A 25,632-nucleotide genomic window follows, 5' to 3' on the forward strand; every position below is an offset into this window, starting at 1 on the left:
TAGTGTTTTTATTGCTATTAGCAGACTTCCTTTTTTTTTTTTTAAGTTTGCATCCATAATGCATTTGCATCTTTAAAACTGCCTGTCCATCCCCCGCTTGCCACTTAGAAGGCACAGAGTACTGACAAGAGTGGTTGGATCCCTTGGTTGCATACCATTACCCACAGCAAAGGTGCAATTTCACCTTGTGATTGAGGAGAAACAGTGAAATGGAAGTACAGAAAGGAGTTGTCTAAAGTCAGTCCAAATGCTTCCTATACATCAGAGAGATAGTATGGTCTGTGGATTGGACTCCGTCTTGAGACTCAAGAAGTCTGGTTCCCAAACCTGGATCGGATTTCCTGTGTGATCTTGGGAAAGTCACTTAATTTATCTGTGTTTCAGGTCCACATCTGTAAAACAAGGATAGGTACAGCTCTTCCCTCTCACGCAGGCGTGTTGTGAGCATAAAATCCGTTTATCATGAGGTGTGGAAGTGCAGTGCACATCAATACATCAGTACAAAACAGGGACAGTAGATCACAGTGAAGTGAAATCTTACTACACATCTCAAGGAAGGGTTAACTAAATGACCAGCTTTAAGATCTAGCACACATTTCATGGAACCAGCATTCTACCTTGCTTTTTGTTACATCCCATCTCACTACCCCTCATCTATGTGTTGTCTGCAAGGCTGGGACCTTTTCCTCATAATTGCCTGGAAAGTGCCTACCACACATTTGGCGCTATGTAAATAATAATTGTATCTCAGAGGGGTAGCTATGTTAGTCTATAACTTTAAAAACAAATAGTCCTGTGGCACCTTAGAGAGACTCATTAACACGGGTCCTACAATTGACAGATACTACTTCTGCTGTTATATATAGATCTTAGTTTCTGTTATTTCCAGTCCAATTCATCTGAGGAAGTGGGTTCTGCCCAGGAAAACTCATCATCATCATCAACAACTATGGGCTCAACGCCCGTTGGTGTCCAATGCCGCCCTCACGATTTCCTTTCATCTTTCCCTGTCCAGTGCGGAGTGGCTTAGTTTCTGTAGACTAGCTCTGCACCAATCTACTATATCATCTACCCATTCTCTGTGGGGTCTGCCTCTCCTATTCGGACCATCCATTATGCCGAATACCAGGGTCTTAACGTTTCTCTCATCATTCATTCTGCACATATGCCCGAATAGCTGTAACTTCCGTTGTATAACCTTCTACAGTAGGTTCTCTTTCAGCTGTATCTTCATGATTCTGTATATTTTGGTTAGTCTCTAAGCCCTGGTCTACACTAGGGAGTTATTTTGAAATAACTCCCCTTATTTCAAAGTAACAAGTGGAACGTCCACACGACCAAGCATGTTCTTTCAAAATAATAACTCCTGCTTTCCACAAGGAATAACGCTTATTTCAAAATAGCGGTAGTGTGGACACTTCTCTGCTGCTATTTTGAAATTACTACTCCCCAGAGTCACTCAAAGTAATTACTCCCCAGTGCTTCCTGGGGCTCTAAGTTGAGATAGTGCGTCCACATTATGGGAGCCTTCCTTGGACTAATTTTGAAGCTTCCCTGTAGTGTGGACACGCTATTTCGAAATAGTTATTTCGGGAGTTATTATTGCCACAGGACCACTCATAGTCTTTAATATAATTATCCTCACAAGCTCCCTGTGAGAGAGGGACTCTGGAGAGACTGCTGGTGGAAAAGAAAGAATTTGCCACACTTCACTCTCACCTAGGGTATGTCTACACTGCCACCCTAGTTCGAACTAGGGTGGCTAATGTAGGCATTCGAATTTGCAAATGAAGCCTGGGATTTAAATATCCTGGGCTTCATTTGCATATTCCCAGGCGCCGCCATTTTTAAATGCCCCGTAGTTTGAACTACCTGCCCGCAGCTACACGCGGCACAGACTAGGTAGTTTGAATTAAAGCTCCTAATTCGAACTACTATTAAACCTCCTTGCAGGAGTGATCAGGAGCCTAGCAGGCAGCCATTTTGGATTACACGGCAGTGGCATGTTCTAAATATAAACACCTAGGCAATTAGGTGATCAACCACAGTACATATGCTGCACCCACCACTTTCGGAGTGACTAACAGTTCCAAATGTAGATAGGCCTCAGCCAAACATTTGGATCTGATTCTTTAATATTTAGCAAAGCTCAGACCCAAATTCTGCCCTGACTACCACCTGTGCAGCCCCACTGAGGTAGAGATGTTGTAAGTCAGGGGAGGATGCGCCCCCTCAAGTCGCATATTCCAATCACTAATTACATCGAAGTGCAGGGAGAGTTCAAATTAGTCTAGTCGTAGCTCTCTATTTATTTCAGACTCCCACATCCGGAATCCAATAAGGTGGAAATGCCTACATGCCTGACTGACAATTGTTAACAGGGCCCTGGCTCTGGAAGGCTCCTCAGAGGCAAGAGCCTTCACTTTGTGCTTGAGCTGTCAAATAGGCTTTCTTAAAACTATTAATTTACTTTCTGCGCTCCCAGAGTCTCACCTCTTTCATTAACTGGATTCTCAGCATCGTGCTACTGCCCTTTTCATTTCCGTCCCTCTCCTGGACAAAAGCAGAGACACCATGTCTAAGCTTCTCCTTCTGCTGTGATATGGTGCTTTTCCAGTCCAGTTTTCTTACCACTAAGTCATTGAAAAAACACCATGCTCAGAGTAATCTTCCGGGGCTTTTCCCTTTGTAATTTTAAGTTAATTTAGTGCTGGCGCAAAGTGCTGATTGACAGCGCCGGAGATGGCAGCACTCTGCTCTCCAGGGAATGAAACCAAGGCAAGCAATTTCCCTACATGCAGCCTGAAGCCAGCCTCTCTCCCCATGCTGTGCTTCTAGCACTCTTGGTCCTTCCACTTTGCCCCTCCCCCAAGTATTCACAAGTGTGTGCAAGTGAACACAAGACGCTCGCTACATCTCTCCCTCTTTTCTCATTCAGTAGAGCCTCTCTTCTGCGATTGCCAACAAGGGTGCCAACCCTTGCCCATTTTTATGGTGGTTTTTGGTAAGAACGTTGCCCCTCTGCTAAGACTTGGGCCTCCACTCCATTTAACGTAAGTCCCCAAACCGTCATCGTATGGGAATCAATGCTTACCTCACCTAGCTCGCCCCCCATTTTCCAGACAGCTCTGCGAAGGATGATACACACAGGGCAGTGTGTCCCATTGTCACCTTGATGAGCCACGCAGTCCCTTTGAATGTAAAATGTGGGACACATGATCTTGGAGGTGCCTGCACTAAGTGCTTCCATAGTCATCACTGTGAGCAGCTGGGCCCTTAAAGCAGGCATTAAAAACCTCCCAGTTCGGAAAGAATGCAGTGCCTCTTCTGTAGCCTTACAGCATCTAGCTAATATTTGACAAAATAAATACGTCTCTTAATTATTTTCAGTTAAAACGAGTTAAAAATGGGCCCAGGCTCCTCTAGTGAATGAACATCTAGGTATTTGCCCTTCTGACTCTTCATTTAGATGAAAATTCTGGCTACTGGTGCTTCTTCTTCTTCTTAGGAAATCAAAATGAGTAAAATCACGGTTATGGATGTGTTATTTCTTTGGAATGTGTATTATATAGCACTTCTGAGCCCCTTTATGGATCAGGTCTCCGCTGGGCTAGGTGCTGTGTAGCCAACACACATCAAGAAGACTGTCCCTGCCCTGAAGTAGACAGCAGATCCTGCAGGCTTTGATAATGCAACAAGGGCCTCAGGCCAGGTCTATACTAGACCTGGAAGATCAGCTTAAGGGATGCAACTCCAGCTATGTAAATAACAGTATTTACACACTGTTATTTACATAGCTGGAGTTGCATCCCTTAAGCTGAGCTTTGTGCCATATCCACAGCAGGAGGTCAACGGGCTGCTCCAGTCATCTTCTTTTACTCCAGCAGGAGTAAAAGTACCAGCGCTGACGAGGGGGCACCCTCCGTGTTCAATTTAGGGGGTCCTTACTAGACCCGCTAAATCAAACGCCAGGCGATCGATCTCCGGCACAGCAAGTGAAGACATGGCCTCATTCAAATTCCATAGAAGTCAATTCAAATTCCATAGAGTCCATAGACTCCCATTGAATTAAGTGGACTATGAGTCAGACCCCAAGAACGTGTGCATGATTGAGCCCTATTTGCTTAAGAAACTGGTGGCCTAACACTTCTCTTCCTTTCACTGAGGAAGCCACCGAACTTCTGTCAGTGCAAGTGAGAAAATGATAATCCACGATAAGGACTTACTCACCCTGATTCAGTTAGCTACCGTGCCAACCTCCATGGGATTACTCACATGCTCAAAGTTAATCACATGTTTATGTACCTTGCTGAATCTAGGCTGCAAGAAGACCCTGTGTGGTGGAATTAGGCATCTGAGAGCTAGCAAATCTGGCAAAACCAAATCCTGCATCTGAGTTCAGGTGCCTCAAAGAAGAATCCCTATTATAGTTATCGCACCTGGGTCCTCCTTCTCCTCCTCTACAAGAACGACTGTAGTGGCAACACAAATAGACTTTCAGTAGTGCATGCGAGTCACAGAGCGATGGAGAACGAGCATGTGTGTGTATGCATGCTCAACTCTTCCACACGTTGCCCAGTCAAATCCCCACTCCCAACATTAAAATAAATTTTGCATGGCGAAGTCCCATGCTGTTAACTGCTTTCATTTCTTCTTCCTATAAAAACGGAAACGGTAAAGCCTGCTTTTGTCTAACTAGGCACTTTTTTTTCTTTCCTACAGTGTCAAGATTTTCAAGCCCCAGGGTGACGCCGAGATTAAGCAGAAAGCGAGCCCTCTCCATATCCCCGCTGTCTGATGCTAGCATTGATCTCCAGACAATGATCCGGACCTCCCCTAACTCCCTGGTGGCTTATATTAATAACTCCAGAAGTAGTTCTGCTGCTAGTGGCTCTTATGGCCATTTATCTGCAGGGGCAATAAGGTAAAGCAGTTTGAGCAGCTGCATTTAGATTTTTGGCTGCTTTTATCTTGCGCCTATTTAATTACCTCATTGTCAGAGCTAAAGCTGTACAAAATGAGCCTTTTAAGCTTTGGACATCTAGGATTGTATGGAACCATGTTCCCAAAATGTATGTATGGTGGGTCTGTGTTGTATATTAAAAAGAAACCTCTCTTTGATTTCATGCATGTGGAAGAGTAATTTACAGTTAGCCTGTTTCTTCTGCTACGGTAGATATGATGCTGCTTTAGAGTGTATATATTTTTCAGGGAGGGACTACTGGTTGTCAGATTTCTGTTAATAATAATAATAATATGCTCATGCCTCTTTGCTAGCACAAGAGAGGCTAAATTCATCTACTAAAATGTTTGCTGTGAATGGCTTGACTGGCCTTATTAGGAAATCTCACATCTGAGAAGACTGCCCCAAAGTATCCCGGAATGTATTGGCCACGATTTAAACCAATTAATTCCTGTATGAATACAACAGTCTAACCGATTTTTCAAAATCTAGGCTCATGAGTAAAATTCTGTTCCATCCTTAATTAGAAAACACTTTCCTTAAAGAAACAGCTCCTTGAGTAGCTGCTTAAGGCAGGTTTCATGCTGTAGCATTATTATTTTGACTACTGAGAAGTTAGGTACAGCTTTTCCTATTAATAATGTTCTTATGGGCACCTAGAAAGAAATGCAAAAGTTCATAGAAGCGACGCATGCCTAAAAATTGATTGAGCGTATGTTTAGTAACAAGTTGAAACATTATTTGAGAAGCTGTTAGGTAAAATTCTTGAAGTACTTATAAATCGAGCTGTAGGAAACTGCAAAATATTAACTATTCATCACAATTGTTCCACTGTTTCCATGAGTTCGGTCTAATGCATCAGCCTGAAGTCTCTAGGCTTAGACCTGGACTATAAACTTTTTATTATATCTCTGTATATTGCACAATGGGGTCATAACCCTTAAGAAGTAGCTTCTAGACATTAACAGAACCATGTAATATGTATTTACAGGATAGATCATAAATCTCAAGTGTGTGTCATACATAGAAAACAATTTCACCGCTAATAGATTGTGTACACTCTGCCTTTTTTAGAATTTTTAACCACACACAAGTCAAATCAGTGGCTTCAGAGACACAAATTAATGCAATTCACCACAGAGGGATGGTCATATGTTATAAAGTGAGTTTTCTGATGGCTCAGTTATATAGAACAGTTGCTCTACAGTGCCTGTCATAAGCTCTTATTATGTCATTAGCCATTGACATTTATTTAGCCTTTTTAACAGGGTAGTGACTTGCCCTTTGCTTTTTTGGTTATGTTTTGTTAACTGGTTTTGCATAGAAGCAGCCTTAATTGCGCTGTCAGATTTGTTATTGCCAATCAAATCGTGAACATGCTGTTAATTAAAGCCCAGTCCTGTGAGCAGTTGTGCCAATGGGTAATTTCGCTCGTGAGTAAAGTAACGTGTACGAATGATCATTGGATCGGCCCCTGAAGTGCCAGATTTGATAGGAGTAGAATAAGAACACTACCAGTAAAGCTGACAGTTCAGATGGTCGTTTTTATGGGGTGAATACCTTGTCTACTACATCCTGGTCTGAAACCACACTGGCAACCGAATAACCATTAGATGGGAATGATTTCTGGTTAGGATGATCAACATCAGAGTTGAACTAGTGACCTGTAGGAGAAGGGATGCACATTTTAGAGGTCCCCTAAATGCAGGGGACATTTCCTATCTTTAAAACGGTGACACTGATTTTTTTAAAATGTTCCTGCTGCAACTTGTGCCTGAGAGCCAGGTGACTTCTCTTGTGCTCACAAGTTGGGAAGTTGCAAAAGAGGGCTACCTGGGAAAAACCTTGCATTGTTGCAAAGCAAGAGGTATGGGGTACCCCTTCCCACTGTAACCCACTCTTTTCAAGCACCATAACAAAGAAATCTTCAGCAGCAATGTGAGTAAATACAAGGAGGCCATCAATATACCAAAGTACAGATGAGACCAATTTTAAAAATATTCCCTAGCATCTGACATGGAAGATAAAAGAAAATCTAGTTTCTGCACCTTATCCTCTGTCCATAATCCGCAGGAAGTTCTACCCTTACTCCAATCACTATTCAAGGTTTTAACTCTTTTTTAAAATAACTTCTCCTTGTAATTTGTCCTGCTCTCTTTCTGTATTTATTGCAGTCCAGCGTTCAGCTTCCCCCATCCCCTTAACCCAGTGACTTACCAGCAGATCCTGAGCCAGCAAAGAGGGTTGAGCTCCGCATTTGGACACACGCCTCCGTTGATTCAGCCATCGCCCACATTCCCGCCACGACCACACATGGCGGTTATCTCTGTCAACCCCGCGCCTGTTCAAATCAGTAACAACAACACTTGCATCTCAGACTCAAATCAGGTAGGAGCCAGCTCAGGTCATGTGATGTGTGTCATACCGGCAGATAGGGCCTGGTTTTTAGAGGTTCTGAGGAGGGATGTAAAATCCCAGGGTGTGCCTAGACTACGTGGCTCCGTCGATGGAGCCATGTAAACTAGTTTACCTGACATAGTCAATGAAGCGGGGATTTACATTTCACGAGGCATAAGGGAGCGGTCAACAAAGGCTTCCCTTATCGACCAATCCACATCTAGACTGCCGCGCTGTGCCAGATCAGCTGATTGTCGGCACAGCGTGGCAGCCATTTTTATTTTAATGAAGCGGGGATTATTTAAATCCCCGCTTCGTTGACTATGTCAGGTAAACTAGTTTACATGGCTCCGTCGACGGAGCCATGTAGTCTAGACATACCCCCAGTTAGTCAGTTAACCTGTTAAATATTAGCTTAACCTAATGTTTAACCGGTTAACTGACTGGCGGGATCTCACTACTCCAGCTCCCAGCCCCAGGAGTAGCCCTCCGTAAGATGCTTCCCAGGTAACCAGCTAACCATTACCCGGCAACCATTACCCAGTTAACTTGTTACCCATTCACGTCACTAGTTCTGAGCATCTTCCGCTCTCATTGGCTTTATGTGGCATTGTGGGTGCTCCATGCATCTGAAAATCTGAGGGGAAAAATCTCAGGATTTTTCTTGGTTTAAGTTTTTCTTGCCTTTCCTAAATTCTGCTCATGTATCCATTGTTCATCAGTGCAAGATGAGGGTGTCCCACCTAGGGTGTCAAGCAGTCCCATAAATGTGTTCCGGGTGGGGTGCAAAGACTCATCGATGGGTTACAAGTAGATCAGTTAAGGGGAACATGGCCCCTGAATTCCCATTGATTTCAGTAGGGTCAGGATTTCACCCATGTTCATGGTGATTCTGATGTTTGTGTGACTGGTCATGTTACACTTTCTACTCCTTGACTGGACTGAAACTTCTCCCAACAGGAGCGTGACAAACAGTGAACAGCAAACTGATACAACTACAAAACATTTTTTATGACAGTGAAGCAGCCGTGTGTATATTTGTAAATAACATATTATGACCCTCTAGGGCCTTGATTCAGCGAAGCACTTAACATATGTATATGTCGATCCCTATTAGCGAAACAGTTCAGTTCTTAGGTTCCATTAAAATCAAAGGAACCTAAGCATATGCTTAAGCACTTTACTATATTGGAGTCTAGCAGCAGTGAATCAAATTGAAGTAGTTTATTCACTAGTTGGCTTTCCCTTTATTTGACCAGCTCCTCTACTTACATTGTGAATCCTGGAGATGTTTTTTAACACACCATATTCTTTCCCTCACTGAGTTTGCGAAGACACGGAAAGCAAAACATCTTAAGACTGATGGCCGCATAAGATCTCAGTATCCCTTTTGTGCTTACAGGAGGGTCTGTGTTTCACTTTAGAAACCCATTCTAAAGGAATTTTAACCCCTCACTTTTCAAATAATGTTTGGAAGAAATTTGTGAAATGAACAATTGGTCAGAGCATAAATTGTATTGATATTTTTATTGCCAGTTTTACAAGCTTTTGGGCCGAATTTTCAAAATTAGTCATGCACAATGAATACACTGACACCAAGTAAATGTATGCCCCGAGTAAACACACAAGCTGAATATTAGTGAATACACGTGGCATATTTTTAATCATTTTTACTTCTTAGTCTCTAGTTAGAAATTTAAACTACAACTGAGTCATTATCAGAAGAATTATTTCACCCCATTACATACCTTTTTCAGTTTACTGTTGTATTTTATTGTTCTGGAGTGGACTATCCAGCCTAGTTTATTATTCTAGAGTATCTCTTGGATGCTGGTCTGCACACTCTGGTTTGTTATTGAAGGGTCATTTGACTAGTTTTGTTGTCTTCCACTTTATTTCATTCCTAAGCAACCTGAGTTCCAAAATAATATAGGTGGTGGAAGTGGGATGCCCATTTACATAAATATTGTATGGATCTTGAGCAATTAACAGCAATGTAATTACAGTTTTAATATTTCATTTCATTGGCTGTTGTGTGTGCATTTGTGCGATATTCTGCTTTTTCTCTTGTAGCCTCTCTTATTTTTTTTTTCCAGAGCACAGCCAAATATGTACTTCCTTTCTCATGTACACACACAGTAAAAAGGAAACACCTCATGAAACCAGAGTATAGAAACTATACTGTTTCTTACACTGACATTTCATCGTTTTTGGAGTAATAAACCATTGCTGCTTTTTGGGGAGGAAGGGTGACAGTGTGATTGTTAAACAACAATTTGCCAAATTTGACATGGTCTAGGGCAGTTCTGAGAGGGAAATGCATTGGTACATATGTACAACTGGTTTTTACAAGCCTTCCCTCTTTCCTTATTTTCTCTCTGTGTGTGTTTCTTTCTCTTGCACTCTCCAAATGGATAAAATTCACCCTCTGAAGACAGCCAGCACTAGGTCTGCATTCTGGGCAGGTGGCCCGAATAACCAGCCAAATTCTGCACCAGTTTGCCATACACTAGCCATGATGTTCTGAGGCAGCATGGTCTCCGTTGTCCTTCAAACCCCAATGCCACATCACCCCCAATGTTTTCTTTCCCAGAACAAGCAGAGCAGCGAGTCAGCTGTGAGCAGCACCGTCAATCCAGTCATTCACAAGCGCAGCAAAGTCAAGACTGAAGTTGAGGGTATGCCGCCAGCTTCCCCAGCCACGCAGGTAACCCTCTTGGCACAAATGGTCTTGTCAGCCTCACGCAGTGAGCGGATGGGCCTGCAGTGTCTGTGGGAACAATAGTCACTTCAGGCTTCTCTGCAGTTTGTAATGAGGCATCAAGGTTTGCAGGGCAACCACGCTCATCTCAAATAAAGAGACCCAGCAAGGAACAGAAGCAGAGTTTGATTGATCGAGGGAAGCATTGTATGGGTTTGTGGGAGCTGGATTCCTGGTTCATTGCCTAGAAAGAGAGAGAGGAGGACAGACTATTTCAGCTCTGGTAACTTATAAAAATGATGCTTGACTCTCCTACAGTGCAAAGCAAGCAGTATTGATGTCTCAAAGCAAACATAGATTATGAGGCAGTCTTGCATGTAGGTAGAAAGCGCTCAGAAAGGGCTTCTTCTCTCCGCTCAAAGGTATTGCTCATAGCATCATTCTTTACATCACTGACACAACATTTGACACAGAGAAGGGCCCACGGACCTTTGTTTTCTTTTCAGAGCTCGGCTCTTGCAAACTATTTAATGGCTGACAGTATCCATCCGACTGTCCTTTATCACACCTGTAAACTATCAAGAGTGCTCTGGGCACTTCATTTTCATGAAATATTAGGCTGTGTGACTGTCAAGTGAACAGAAGAGTTGATGACAAATTTCTCTTTCTGCACTGGTTCAGAAGCAGGTTTCAGCATGATGCATGGGGACAGCAACTTGTGCAATCATCTAGGGGCTGGTAAAATTGATGAAGATAGCATATCAGGGAAAGATAAACATGCTGTAGTCAGCAGGATTAGGGCAAAGAGGCATCTCTCTTGAGCTTTGAGTTTAGGAGTGCATCAACACACAATAGCAGAAAGCACACGACCTAAAAAACCAATCTGTCCACTTCCCCTCACCTCCCCCCACCAGGCTAATAAGGCCGCCTCTTTATTTCTTGTAGTAAACCAAAGCGATCTGAAAGAAATTTCCTACCCAATACCAGGGATCCTGTTTACAGAATCATGGGGGATGCCATGCAACTGTATTTTTCTTATTCTCTGACTCTCAGTGTCTTGTGAATGAAGTACATTGCCCAGTAGGAGAGGAAATATGCAGAGTGATCCATGAAGATTTAATTAGCAATAACTGGATGAAATTAACGAGAGAAAAATGTAGGTTGGCTATTTGGAAACGGTTCCTGTGAGATCTGTGGGCTCACTCTCCCAGGAGAAGTGTTGGCTCCATAGCTCACAGCGCTTAAACACTGATTGAACAAAGCACTGGAAATACCCTGTAGGGGGCAATCTTGCCCCTGCAGAAGCAACAGATGGCTTGGTACGATAGAGACCCGTTACTCGGCAGGTCTGAGCACTTGCACCCAGGGCTCATCCAAGATTGGGATTTGTGTCCTGAAGAAAAGGCTGATTTGGAGACATCTGTTGTTATCTCAATCCTAATTGGACATAGAATTATTTTTCCGAATGAAAAGTGTATAAATGCCAAGTCTTGATCCTCTAAACTCGCTTGCTGTATAAAGCAGGCCATAGAACATCCCAGAAATAATTCCTAGAGCAGATATTTTAGAAAAACTGCCACTCTTGATTTAAAAAATGCGTGATACTGCCACAAGCCAGGGTAAAGTGTTTCAATTGTTAATCCCTGTCCTCATTAAAAATGGATGTTTTATTTTCAGTCAGAAGTTGTCTAGATTCAGCTTCCAGCCACTGCATTGTGTCATACCTTTCTCCACTAGACTGAAGAGCCCTCTATTAAATATTAGTTCCCTATGTAGATATATAGACTCTAATCAAGTTAACCCTGTATCTTCTCTTTGCTTAGCTTCATAGATTGAGCCCATTGAGTCTATCGTTATAAAGTATGTTGATTTGGAAATGTTAAATTTTGTTTCAACTCACCAATGGCCAGCATCTACCTGGCTGCTCTGGTGCCTCATTGGAATTGTGGCTGGGTGCCTCATTCCCCAACTCAACATCCCCTACCCCCATATGAGCCAGGCTCCCCAGCTTAATATCTCCCATCATGCAGTGCAAGCATAGCACTCCCATGATGCCCGATAGTGGTTCAACCATAGGGACGGCAGCAGTGCAGTATGGGAGATATAGTCCAGGCAAGCCCATAGATGAGAATGGGCACAAGGTGACATGGCAATTCAGTCACAGATTAAGGACTGACTGACCCAAAATGAAATATTTAGACTCAATTGGACACACTGATATATTTTGATTTGAGTCAACCCAACCTGAACCAAAATACTTCATTTCAATTTTCCTGATGGAAAACCAAAAAAATTCAGCAAAACCTGCACTTGGCCGAAACTGCATTTTTGGCGTCAGGGAGGGGAAGGTGACATTTAGACAGAAAATTTTTGACTAGCTCTATCCATATCTCCACCTGAAGTTGGTGGGGGCTGCAGGTATTCAGCACCTCTGAAAGCCAGGTCCTAAGACTTTTCCCTTTCTGATTTTGTCCAGGCCTCTGATATGTTTGAAAGATTCATTTCCCTCCCCTCTCCTCCCCCCCGCCCTCAGAAATTGTTCTATAACCTGCAGCACTTTTCTGTTATCAGAGCAGCCTTTTCAAAAGAACAGTCAAGGACTGATTAGAACACATGTCTCCATGCATGAATTGTAAAACATGTACATAAGTCACACCTGGCACGTGATGTCATAACAGTTGCTTTAATAATAATACTTTTACATCGCACTTCTCATCTTCCATGCTCTGCACAAGCATTAATTAGTTAATTATCTCTACACTCCAGTGGGTCTTGAAAGGAGGTCTGAAAGAGGAGAGGATAGTGGTCTGATGGAACACCCTCAGGCAGCGTGTTCCATGCTGAAGGGGTAAGAGGGAAGAAAGTGCCATAGCAGCTCTGGGAACAGTGGAGAAAACAGGGCTCAAAGATGGACTTGAAGAACAGGGGATGGAGGCAACATGAGACTGGTCAACAAGTGAGAAGTGGTAGAGTCTCTGAGGACAAGAAAATGAGGACAAGAAGCTTGAAGTTAGTATAATAGCATAAGGTCGCAGCATATCATCCCTTTTCAAATGAGTTTTCATTGGCCTCCACTAAAATCATGTCTTTTCCTTAGTATGGGTCAGTGAATAGGGCACTAGAGTGGGAATCAGAAGACCCCACTTCTGCCACTGAGCTGCTGGGTAACCTTGATCATGTCACTTCATCTCTATGCTACCCTCCACCTTTAGGGCTTGCCTACGTGGGGAAATTTACAAGTACATCTATACCTCTGTAGTTACAGCATTATAACTCCTCGTGTAGACACTCCTTCTAGTATTACGGGAGTAGGATAATTATGCTGATAAATTTTCCCATCTGGCCTAATCCTTAGTCTGTCTTGTATACTTAGATAGTAAACCCTTCTAGGCAAGGATAGTTTCTGTATTTGTTCAGCACCTAGCAAAGCCTTGAGCTCTAGACAGTGAGGTTCGGGCTATGGCTTTGGCCTCCCCACCCGGGGCAGCAGGGCTCAGGCAGGCTGAAGCTGTAGTGTTGTGGCCGGGGGTCATGCAGCAATTTTTGTTGCCAAAAGAGGGTGAGTCATGGTGCAATTAAGTTTTGAGAACCCCTGCTATAACATTACGTTCCCGGCTTCTCATGGTCCCTGTCCAATGAAAACAGTCTGTGTACTGCCATTCTGCGCCTTGCTGGAAATGCCTGTGATACATATGGCTGTTAAAAGGCGTGTGCCTTAAATCATCATTACATCTTAATTATAAAACATTTGCCTTTACGTAGTGTTGTAGATGCTGAAAGCACTTTCCAAACTTCAGCTGTCCAGTCCATAGAATACCCAGAAAGCTGGGAAAATATTATTTCTCTCATTTACAGATGGGGAAAATAAGGCCTGGAGAGATGTAAGCAACTTGACAAGAAGTCAGGGTTAGAACTTGGAAGATTCCCAACCATAGGCTCCACTGGCTATATTGTGCTAGTAGACGAAGAATGGAGCAAGAGCCAGCAGTTCCTGAGTTCTGCTCTGACACAGCCTCTGTGTGTAGTCTTGGTCAAGTTATTTAAACTCTCTGCCTCAGTTTTGCCGTTAGTAAAATAGGTATATGGATATTTTCCTACCTTGCAGGAATGTTTTGAGGATTAATTAGTTTGTGTTTATAAAGTGCCCTAAGGAAGGAAACCACCATATAAATAATAAGTATTATTATTGCCTGTCATTGTAGAGGAAGGACAGATGTGTGAGGATAAAAGAAAACTCGCTCAAACTTATTTAATGGTATGAAAAGATTCAATGGTTACTTTTTCCCTTCCATTTTCTTATGCTGCCCAGATAGAGCCAGGTAGCAAAGGAAACAAAAGCTTCCCAAGAGAGGAAAGATAGTCCAGTGTTTAGGGTGCTTGCCTGGAATTCAAAAGGCCTTAGTCCAATTCCTTGTTCTACCCAAGACTTACTGTGGCAAGTCACTTAGTCTCCCTGAGTCTCTTCAAAGCATGGATAATAGTGTTACTTTCTAGGCATTGTGGGTGTATAAACATGATGGACTCTAGCATCTTTCCTCCTGCTGTGTATCCGATCTAGCTGACACCAGGAAGCACTTGGAATCCAGAGACATGGGTGTCTATCTAAATCAGACACACATGCACCCCTGCCAGCCTTTTCAAATTGGCCTGTCTCTAGCAGCTCTGTAACTGCAAGGCCCTTTTTAACTCAGTATTTCATGATCATCAAGTATGTGACATTGTTACTGTGGGTTCCCCTTTCTTTTATGACCAATGAACACCTGCCCTGTAATCTAGGAGAGACTGAGGAATTCAGAGGAAACAAGCTGACTTGATGTAACACACGGTGTGTTGCAGGAGCATCTGACAGACCTGAAAGAGGATTTGGATAAGGATGAATGTAAGCAGGAGCCTGAAGTTATTTACGAGACGAATTGTCACTGGGAAGGGTGCAGCAAGGAATATGACACTCAGGAGCAGCTGGTCCACGTGAGTAATACTGGGAAGAGACCCTGGCGGTGAATTTGGATTTCTGTATGTGTGTGGTGACTGTCCATCCCCAGATGCTGGACAGCCGGAGCTCGCTCTGGGAGCCCCGCAGGGTGCAGGGCAGAGGTACAGTGTGCAAATGCAAGATCAGCTCACTGTTCCTAGAAGGGTTTAGCTGCAGGAAAGACGTACATTATTGATAATCACATGTTTCAGCTGCTGAGGGTGTAATTCTGGTCCCCCTTGCAAAGCCCAGTAAAAAGGCTGTGTGTAGGGGATCTGTAACTGGGTGCCACTCACCACCACTGTGCCTCCTGCTGGACTCTCAGGGAATCAGCTCTTCTGCCCAGGAATGCCCCCTCCCGGCTAGGGTCTCGCCTGTTATTCTCCACCACGGAGCATTTCCCTCCAGGCACTGCCCTGCTGCAGTTCCCCCCCGCTCTGGGTCCTCCCCCTCAGGGAACCCCCAAGGCCCTAAACCCACCTGGCCTCAGTGACCCACTGTCAGTCGGCAACTAGCCCCGTACCTGAGGGGCAAGCTGCAGTCTGAAATGGCCACTCGCCATTGGCAAGGGGGTGGGAAACTGCCTTCCCTGCCCACCTCCCTGCCGCCCTAATACCCTCAGGGCCCTGTCGCTGGGCCTCAGCCTGGAGCTCCCCGGCTCACCCTGCCTTTCCCCAGCACTGTTCTGTCTGTGGCACCCCGCCTAGCAGGCAGCTAAGTGAGTCAGTCTCCTTCTCTCGGGAACCCTTGTATATACAGCCCTCCGCTGAGCCCTGATTGGCTGCTATCTGCTGCAGCTGCTGTCTCCACAGCCCCAGCCCTCACCCATGGCTGGATTTAACCCTTTGGCCAGTGTGGAGGTCACAAGGCCTCAGATGGCTTTTGGTGGGGACTGAATCCCCCGTCGCTGGGCAGTTGGACACACGGCACCTGCGTAGCCCAGACACTAAGCCCCGTAGGTGTGTCGGTGCTGCATCTGGGACGTGAGAGTCCCAGCACTGGTGGACGGACTGCGGCCAGCTCTCCTGGAGTGAGGTCTGCTGACAACAGCCGGGGGTGGGGGGGTGTTGGCCACATGAGCAGCGGTGACTGAAACGAGCCGCCTGACCCCAGACCCACCCTGGCTCCTGGCTTGGCCCAGCCATGGCCACTGCCCCCCGAGTCCACACCATTGGGGGCTCATCCCATGTTGCACAGGGATTCACGACTTCCTGATTCTCTCCATTCCGGCAGGGAATAAAGCCCTGCCATTGCACTGGTCCTGTGGCTGCTATGCAGGGAGCCATAGGCACCAACTCCGTGGGTGCTCCAGAACTCAAATACCCATGGGGAAAAAAAGAGGGGAGATGCTTAGCTCCCATCCGCTACTGTGGTTCCGGCCCTGGGACTGGGGCCTGTCAGCTGATCAGTGGGCCCCCAGCATTGGCCACCAATCAGCAAGTGGCCAGCAGGTGAGGGGGAAAACCTGGGGCAGGAAGAGGCAAAGCAAGGGTGGGGCCTTGGGGGAAGAGGGCAGAGAGGGAGCAGGAACTCGGGATGAAGTGGAATTGGAGCACCTGCTGGGAAAACCAAAAGTCAGCATCTGTACAAGGAGCCCCAGGATTTTGGCCCTAAAAACAATGGTGGTGTTGCCAGTCCCAGAATGGTTCCCCAAAAGCTCCTCCAAGTGACTCAGTAACCTGAGCTACAAAAATAACAAATTTCTGCATTACGGGGACCTCTTTTGTCTTTGAGTTCCCTTGGGATTCGCATTCCTCAGTTTCTCTCTGATGCTGAGGGTTGACAAATCCCCCAAACCAGGCGTTATCACCGAAATCAGGCACATTTTGCAAATAATCCCCCTGCACAATCTCCCTTTCAATCGGTAACTTGAACCTGGCTCGTTCTAAAGCCAGCTCGGGTTCACTGAAAATTCACCAGCCTCACCATCGCTGGGCTGAGTACCGAGCATGTAACACAATCCTGCGCTGGGCAAAGTTCATTCAAAAGCCTCACACAGCCCTGCATTCCTGTTCCGTCAGCCTTCCTCTGGACAGGGGATCAACCTCCCAGGGGCCGGCCCATGCAACTATTTTTTTACAAGATGATTCAGTGACCCGGGGTGAAGGACGGACAGATGGATGGACACGCACACACACACGCACAGAGTGGGAAGGAAGTTTGAAACGATAAAGGATCTGTTTCTTGAAAAGAGAGATTTTGACCATCTCTCTCATTGTTCATTTATAATTTCTTCTTTTATGCTGTTTATACAGGCACAGAGCTCAGAGGCTACCAGTCAGGGGTCAGGGCTGCATTTTGCTAGGCACTTTTACACAGACACACACACACACATAACTATCCCAAAGAGCAAATGCCAAATCATAAGTCAAAGACAAAACTCCAGCTGGCATTAATAGGGGCTGGAACACACACTTGAGGTCAGTCATTCAGTGCAGTCAGTGCTGAATGTGTTTGGGTTGGAAATAATTTTGGGTGTAAAATCAGTCTGATGCATGTGGGAGATGGACACAGAAGGTAGCTCTGCACAGGAAAGTTTGGGTTTTGTTGTAATGCACTGCGCAGTACCGCATCCCATCGTTGTGTGTTTCCACATTCTCCTGGCAGTCTTTTTTCTCCTATTTGTTGGGAAAGCCCTGTACGTTCATCCCAGAGCAAGCCAGATCCCTCAAGTTCAGCATCATTTATTTCTAAATAAACCAAAAAGAGAAAATATTTGGAACAATATGCAATCCCTTCCTAATTTTAGCTTTTATAAACTGACACTCCTTTGATGTGATTATTACCAGTGGTTCAGGGAGCTGTGGATTTGTGCTGCCCAAAATACACACACAGATGAAATTCAGATGTTGGTGTATGAAGCCAGCTTCCCAAAGGATTGATTCTCCCCGTGCATCGAGACACGTTTCCCCTCACGAATAAAAGTACCTGGCCCCATAAGGGCTTGTTAGCGCACTGTGAGCCACCGTGCTTGTGCGAGTAGCATGTGCAGGACGGGAGGGGTGCCAGAGCAACAAAGGTACACACAGTTTTGCAGACAATTCCATGCTCACAGCTCTGAATGTTTCACTGCTCAGCAGAGAGAAGCCAAAACCGTCTCCAAGCTAAATTGGGCAGGATGGGCAAGATGACTTAAATCCCCTAATCCGGTCCGCCTGCGTTTTAATTCTAGGTCAGATTTTCAAACCAATGGCGGCCAAGAGGCCTATCCTGCAGAACCGGTCTGGATGTGGCCCTAGTGCATCCACAGATCTCGCAGGAAGAACGGCTCATAAGGCTTCTCACAGACTTTCTGCCACCTGGCAAGAGAGTAGGACTATGAAACCAGTCTCTTGGACTTGAGTAATCTTAAATTTCAGCTTCAGACCCCTAGAGGAAACCTAATCCAGTTCCGAATGCTTCTGCCTCCTGTTGTTTTGGCTCATCCTCACCCCATACCTCGCCCTATACAATATGCCCTTGAGTATAAGCTGTCCATTGGTATTTCTACCACACCCATCACCACCATGTGCGAGTTAGGAATGTAATGGTGAACTTGGTTAACCGATTAATTGATAAGCAAAAGCTTATGGGTTAATGCTCTAGACTACATGCACCACACACACCCCACTAGTAAATTTTGTAGCAGGCTACCAGCCGCCTGGCTCAGTCCTGGCTTGTGACAGGTCCGACACCTACTCCTGCTGCGGCTCTGCATTTAAAGTGTATTAGGAGTTAGGCGGGCAGGCAGCCCATCTCAGTTCTGGCTCATGTTGCGTCTGGGAGCTCAGACACATCCTCCCCCCAGACAGGAGCTGCTGCCTCTGTGTCAGAAAGCCTAATTCGAACTACCTACTCTGTGCCGCGTGTAGCCGCAGGCACGGAGTCCGCACTAACGGGGATTTAAAAATGGCGGCGCCCGGCAAGATACAAATAAAGCCCGGGATATTTAAATCCCGGGCTTCAATTGCAACTTCGAATGACTACCTTAACCACCCTAGTTCGAACTAGGGTGGTAGTGTAGACATACCCTAAGACACCATGTGCAGCATGCTAGTTTTTCAATAGCCGCAGTGTTTTAGCTTATGGTGCTTTCCGTCCACAGTATAACATTCTTTGTGATTGGTGTGAACAAAACCTGGAGGGTTTTTTTTAGGTGGCTAAATTCTGTTCCTGCACAGGCAGACGTCGCTTGCTGTGACTGAGTGGGCAAGTAGAATAGTGATAGAGATGTAGCCGTGTTAGTCTGGTGTAGCTGAAACAAAATACAGGACAAGTTACTCTGTTTTAATGAGCATTCGTTTCTCCATGGCTGCTGCGTCTCACAGACAATCAAAGCCACCCCTCTCAGTGGCAAGCGAAGGCAGGACCTGCATGCCTGACCATGGGAGGGATGGGGGATGGCTAAACAAATGCTGAGTCTAAAAAAAAACCCAAGCCCCAAGTGTTTTATTTTAGGACTTCCTGTTGCTGTCTTTTATTGAAATCTTAAGACGGGGGAGGGGAGAGGTCCTGATTTTGACAGCTAGGTTCCGTTCTATCCATGTAACAATACAGCTGTATAGGACTGTTCTCTGATTCATTTGACTGTCTTCAGAGACTGATCTTCCCTATCATGGTAAAACATTCATCTAAACTTGTACCAGTTAAGAGCAAAGCTCCACTTTGCTGCTGAGATTCCAGTGCAGGGGTGAAGGCTTTTATGGAACTGAGTAATTAGCAGTAATTGGGGCTATGGAGTTCTCCTTAGCACATACTTTACAGATGTTGTCATATCCTGCCGGCAGTTAAGCTTTTGACAGCAGGTGGATGTTTTAGAGCCGGCATCCGCTCTGGCATTGAATCGAATTTTTTCCCCCCTTTACCAGCACTATAAAAAGGGGCCACAGCTGCAAAATTTGGAGAGAGATTTGGAGCTGGAATGTTGGTTTGGGCCATTCCAGAGACAAGAACCAACTGCTTCCAAAAACCAGAGGAGGCTTGGGTCCAACACTCAGCAGTGTTTTTATGTTTTGCTCTTTTGTAGAGTTGGATTAGATTTTTTTTTTCATTTCTATTACTTTTCTGCTGTTCATGTGAGTCAGGATATAGGGGGAGAGGGAGGTCAGATCCTCCCTTGATTACAGTGGAGTTATACTGGCGTACACCAACTGAAGAAACTGTGCCTCTGTGGTAGTAAAATCCCTTTGAAAATCCCTGATGGTAGTAAAATCCCTTTGAAAAAGCATGACGTTCCTACTGTTGAGCACAGATCTAGGGAGGAACAGTTGGCTGGAAATGGACAAATCTGTGCACATGCAGTGCTTCTTAAAGGGTATCCTGATGTCACAGCTTTGTATCTATCGCAGCATGTTTATTAAAGAATCTCATTTTAAACTACCTGCAGTTCAGAGAAGTGGAACAAAGCTATTAGGGTGTTTTTTTTTCTATGTTAGCCCATGTCATGTGTTTGATTCTGTAGGACATGTGGTGTGACCTCAGGTACCTGGCCATCTGATATGTCTCCTCAGTTCTAACATAGTTGACTTATTGGCAGGTGAACTGGTAGCGTAAGAGCAGGTATGTAGGGTTGCCAGATACCTTCACAAAAAATCCCAAACATGGTGGGGGAAAAAATTGGTTGAGCCAAAAACAAAAGGGGGACCAAACTTGCTGAGCCAAAAAAAAAAAAGTCACTGCACCTTTAAATTCCCACCTTTAAATTTTACTTGTCCGGTATTTTCTGGGTTTTTTTTACCGGACAGAAGACACAATTACCAGACTGTCCAGGTGAAAACCTGACACCAGCCAGCTGCAACAAGTATGCTAGCTGCTCTTTCTATTGTGGCTGTGAGGCGAGTGACTGGCTATGCTGTCAATAGATGTAAATCAACGTGCACAAGCTGATTCTGGCCTTGTGCCTCATGAGCAAAATGGCATACGGAGCCATTGCTCTCCCTCCTCCATCAAGTCCTCAGTATGAACAGTGTGTCAGGGCTATTGCCTAGCTCTCAGCGCAGCAGACGGTCCTTGTTTGTACAGCACCTAGCACAGCGAGGCCCTGAGCCTCCTGTCTGAGTGCTTTGCTTATTAGAGTACCATAAATAATAACAAAATAATAACAAAAAGGGCTTCCCTCCCATGCCAACTGGCTCACCCCCGGCCTCATGGGCTGTTTGTTGGCTGAGAGCCATAGCCAGGTCAGTAGGGGTCTGTGCTGAAATCGGCTACAAGTTACACACTAGTTAGCGTCTAAGGAGGAGTAAAGTATTCCTAGCCGTTCATATCCTTTCCTTCCACATCTGCCCTGAACTGTCCTCCTCAATGCTGGAGCCACCCTGCTATTTCAGTCACAGAAACGTAGGGCTTGAAGGGATCTCAGTGGGTCATCTAGTCCCCCACACTCAAGGCAGGTGGTAGTAAGTAGGTAAGGGCGCCATCCACCCTCCTGCTCGGCTGCCCTGACATTTTCCGTATCTAAGTTGAGTAGAAGTAGGACTGCGTGCAACCAGGGTTGCTTAGGAATCTTTTCTCTTTTGTCGGGGCAATGTCTGATTAGAGGAATATTTTGCTTCCTCTGTCAATAGTCCGTGTTCAGACCCCACTGAGAAGCATTCTGGGTGGAAGCTCAGGGATCATGGTCCACATGTTGTACGTTAACACTCCCAGTGCTCCCCCGCCCTCTGACTCAGCAACTCCTCCCTCCCCCTTGCTTCCAGCCTGGCTGACGTGGGCAGTTCATTCTGCAGGAGCCCAGAATAGGGGGACATGGTGCCTTTTGCAGAGCATAAGTCATATCCACAACTGACACCAGCTGAGGGCCTGGCGCGTTGCATCAGTAGCACGCTGAAGAGGTAAAACGCTGGGCGGGTGCTAGAAGACGTAGCAGTAGGTGTATTATGTGGGTGGGGAGGAGTTGTGTTTGATCCTGGTGCCTAGGAATCCGCGTGACAGACCAGGTGCCGTGCACACACCAAACAAAAAGATGGATCCTTCCCCAAATAGTTTACAATCTAAGTATAAGACCAGAGACAACAGGGGGACCCAAATGGGATCACGAGGAAACAAAGAGATGTTATTGGTCAGTATGTATGTGCATCGCACTCCAACACTACTATCCTCCCCTTGTGTCTAATAGACCCTATTCAGCACCCCGTCTCCAACCGCTAATAGAAACACAACAGAGCGGCTCTGTAGCCTTTTTTGTATCACAGTGAAATTGGTCTGACCTGCAGTTTTTTCTGTGTTCTTCAGAGTGGGGCGTGCTGGGACGGCTTGAGCGGTTCTAATCACGATCCAGCTGTCTTTCTTTCTCCTTAGCATATCAATAATGATCACATCCACGGGGAGAAGAAGGAATTTGTCTGCCGCTGGCAGGACTGCACTCGGGAGCAGAAGCCGTTCAAGGCCCAGTACATGCTGGTGGTGCACATGCGGAGACACACGGGAGAAAAGCCACACAAGTGCACGGTGAGCTGATGCCAATCAGTGGCGTGGTATGGGGGAATCTTGTCTACATGAATGTATAGCTGGATACCCAAGAGACTCACGCCAAAGCTCTCTGAGTGAACACACACACGCCCCCAACTCTGGGCAAGATCAGAGCCAATCTTGCAGAATGAATAGGAGGCTATACTTGCTTGTAGGCTTTCCCTTGGGGCATTAAAGTTAACAGAGAGGAAGGCTGCTCATTCAGAGTATGTCTACACTACCACCCTAGTTCGAACTAGGGTGGTTAATGTAGGCAACCGAAGTTGCAAATGAAGCCCGGGATTTAAATATCTCGGGCTTCATTTGCATCTTGCCGGGCACCACCATTTTTAAAGCCCCGGTAGTTCGGACTCCGTGCCCACGGCTACACGCAGCACGGAGTAGGTAGTTCGGATTAGGCTCTCTCATGGAACGAGGTGTACCGATAGTTCAGATTAAGAGACATACCCTCAGTGACTCTGGTGCTAGCCCAGAAATTGGGGAGACTTGGCTGCAACTCCCTGTTCTGCTCCAGACTTTCTGTATGACCTTGGGTAAGTCACGTCGGGACAGATTTTGAAATGGACTTAGGCACCTAGTTAGCTCCTTTTGACACCAGAGGGCGTTAGGCATCAAACAGTTCCTCTTTCTCCTGAAAGGTGCTGAGTTATTTAGTGAATTAGCTTTTGGCTTTCCAGAACAAGGACCTCTTCTTGCCAATGCTTTCCAAAATGGCAGCCTGAAGTGAGCCTCTCGGGTTAGACGAACTGATTAAAGGAGCCGCCTGTCGTCCCCAGAGATTGAAATCAGAGCGGTGGGCCTTTTGGAAATGGAGATCACCTGTTAAGGCACTGAAATAAGGATTGTTGTGTGGGGTTTCCACAGCCCTTGGCTTCCACTGTCGCTGATCATAAAATGCTCATTTGACCTGAATGAGAGCAGAGCGATGCCAAAGTCAAGTGCCTCTGAAAATGCCACATGAAGAACTTCGCTTTAGGCGCCCATTTTTAAAAATCCTGCCCAGGGGGTTTCAGTATGCCGTTACTTCAGAGCCATTACTACTTGGCAATATCACAGCATCTCACCTTCCCTCATTTTGGCTTGGCTGAATCCTTCCAGAGTACAAACAAGGGGAGTGCAGATAGAAAACTCCCAAGTCAGCCAGCGCTGGATGGTGGTAGGACTCACAGCACTGAAAATCTGGTGAGGTCTCCGCAATGGCTCTCTGTGGGAAGTTGCTTTCTTTCCAGGCCCCTGGCCCATGGTGCCGTCCAAGAAGCCATTAAGATTAAGAATTGTGGGTTTTAAAAGGGTAATGTCAGGCAGTCTGACCTCAGAGCCCTCAGGAAAGTGGAACCAAACTGTAATTAGGGAAACTTCAACGCTTGCTATGTGAACTCTTGTCCTTTAGAAAACTGGCTCGTCTCACAAGCGTTAGAGCTAGTGAAATGAGAGACCTTAGTCAAGATTTTCAAAAGCAGCTAGTGATTTATGAGGGTGGCTCCATTTTTGGACGCACGACCTGAATCACCTTAATGGGGAGCCTAATATTCAAAGAGCAGGGTGCTCGCGTATCACAAGTTGGGCACCCAAAGTCTGCGGCACCCTAAATCACTAGCCTTTGCTGAAATTTCTGCTCTGCTCAAGAAGGAAAGCTCCCTCCACAAATTGGATGTTAGTTTTTAAAACACAGGCTCCTTAAGGGGGAAAAGAGATGAAAAGCAGATGAGGAGGCAAACCATACCAGTTTGGTTCATGAATCGCTCCCATTGTGTTTCTATTATAGTTTGAGGGTTGTGCCAAAGCCTATTCCCGACTGGAGAACTTAAAGACTCACCTGAGATCTCACACTGGAGAAAAGCCGTACGTCTGTGAACACGAGGGCTGCAATAAAGCCTTTTCCAATGCTTCAGACCGAGCAAAGCACCAGAACAGGACGCATTCCAATGAGGTAAACCCATCCTCACCACAAGTGCTGTGGACTTTTAACAAAATGTTTTCTGACAATATATGCTTTGCATGCTGGACTTGTGTGAAAAGGAATTTACTATCATGAAAGGCTTTTTTTTTTTTTTTGGGTAACTGGGATTTATTTTGCTGCAGAGCCAACCCGCATTAGCTTTATATTTCTGAAAGCCATGTTCGAAACCATAAACAGATGCTGAAGTATGCAAACTTTCTAATTGGCTTTTGAAATTAAAGCTGGTGCTTTCCAAATTCATAATGTTTAATAGTCCAAACTGGATCTGACAGTTATGTACCTTGCTTTTGAACATGATTGCAGCATAGATTTCATAGTGGTGCGATTTCTTACCCTGGGTCCTGACGCTTTGGAAATAGTCATACCTACCTGTTTTGATGTACAGCGATAAAGTGTAATGCAATGGTTTGTTAACCCTGGCTAATTGAAACCTACTATTAGAAGTTGGGGAATGCAGGAAACTGCCCTTATTGTGATGCATGTGATGGTCTGCTGCAAACGGCCAAAGCTCAGGACTAAAAATTATATTTCTACTAATTAGCAGACAGCAGGAAGGAAAAAAATGGAATATTCTGGAGGTCTAGTAGTGATTGCAGCCAGGAAGGATTATCTGTAGCCTAATTTGTAACCATTACATATGAATCAGCGGAGAATGGAATCATGTGATTTCAGTGGATGACAGAATATTACCAGTGATAACCAAACCTTGAGCTCTTTTAACAAAAAAGCACCAGGATGAACCATGCAGATCTGCACGTTTTTCCAGATATTCCGCTCGGAATCGAAGCATCCAGGCTGGCCTCTCTCCGTAATAAGCTGGTAGAGTAGAGGGGCTTCCATGCAGATCTGCTTCCTATCAGAACTGAGCAGCTCAGCCCTAGAAATTCATGGATCTGATGGTCAGAAGGGACCATTCGATCATCTAATCCAGGGGTCTCAGATTTCCTTGCATCGTAACTCCCTTTGGACAGCAAAAATAACTAGATGAGCCCAAGAGGAGGGAACAAAGCCTGCGCCCACCCGAGCCCCATTTCCCCGGGCAGGAGGAACAAAACGGAAGCCTGAGTCGCGCTGCTCTGGGTGGGTCCAACGCCGAAGCCCACTGTCCCAGGGGGAGCCGAACCCCAAGGGTTTGAAAGAGCTAAAGGCCTTGGGCTCTGGACTTGGACTTTAGCGTTGGCCCCAGGCAG

General features: G+C 45.5%; 1 protein-coding gene across 6 annotated transcripts in view; it reads left to right on the top strand.

Moving 5' to 3' along the window:
- GLI2 (GLI family zinc finger 2) overlaps positions 1-25,632 on the top strand; it is a 278,389-nt gene that overhangs the window by 237,262 nt on the left and 15,495 nt on the right. For all 6 annotated transcript variants that reach the window (XM_075933075.1, XM_075933077.1, XM_075933073.1 and 3 more), the window contains 6 exons: positions 4,723-4,924; positions 7,138-7,351; positions 9,954-10,067; positions 14,898-15,029; positions 22,312-22,461; positions 24,248-24,412. In XM_075933075.1, the coding sequence (XP_075789190.1) occupies positions 4,723-4,924; positions 7,138-7,351; positions 9,954-10,067; positions 14,898-15,029; positions 22,312-22,461; positions 24,248-24,412 (977 nt within the window). The remainder of the gene's footprint in view (positions 1-4,722; positions 4,925-7,137; positions 7,352-9,953; positions 10,068-14,897; positions 15,030-22,311; positions 22,462-24,247; positions 24,413-25,632) is intronic.

This window comes from Pelodiscus sinensis, chromosome 7 (genome assembly GCF_049634645.1).
Source record: "Pelodiscus sinensis isolate JC-2024 chromosome 7, ASM4963464v1, whole genome shotgun sequence".
Lineage (NCBI taxonomy): Eukaryota > Metazoa > Chordata > Testudines > Trionychidae > Pelodiscus > Pelodiscus sinensis.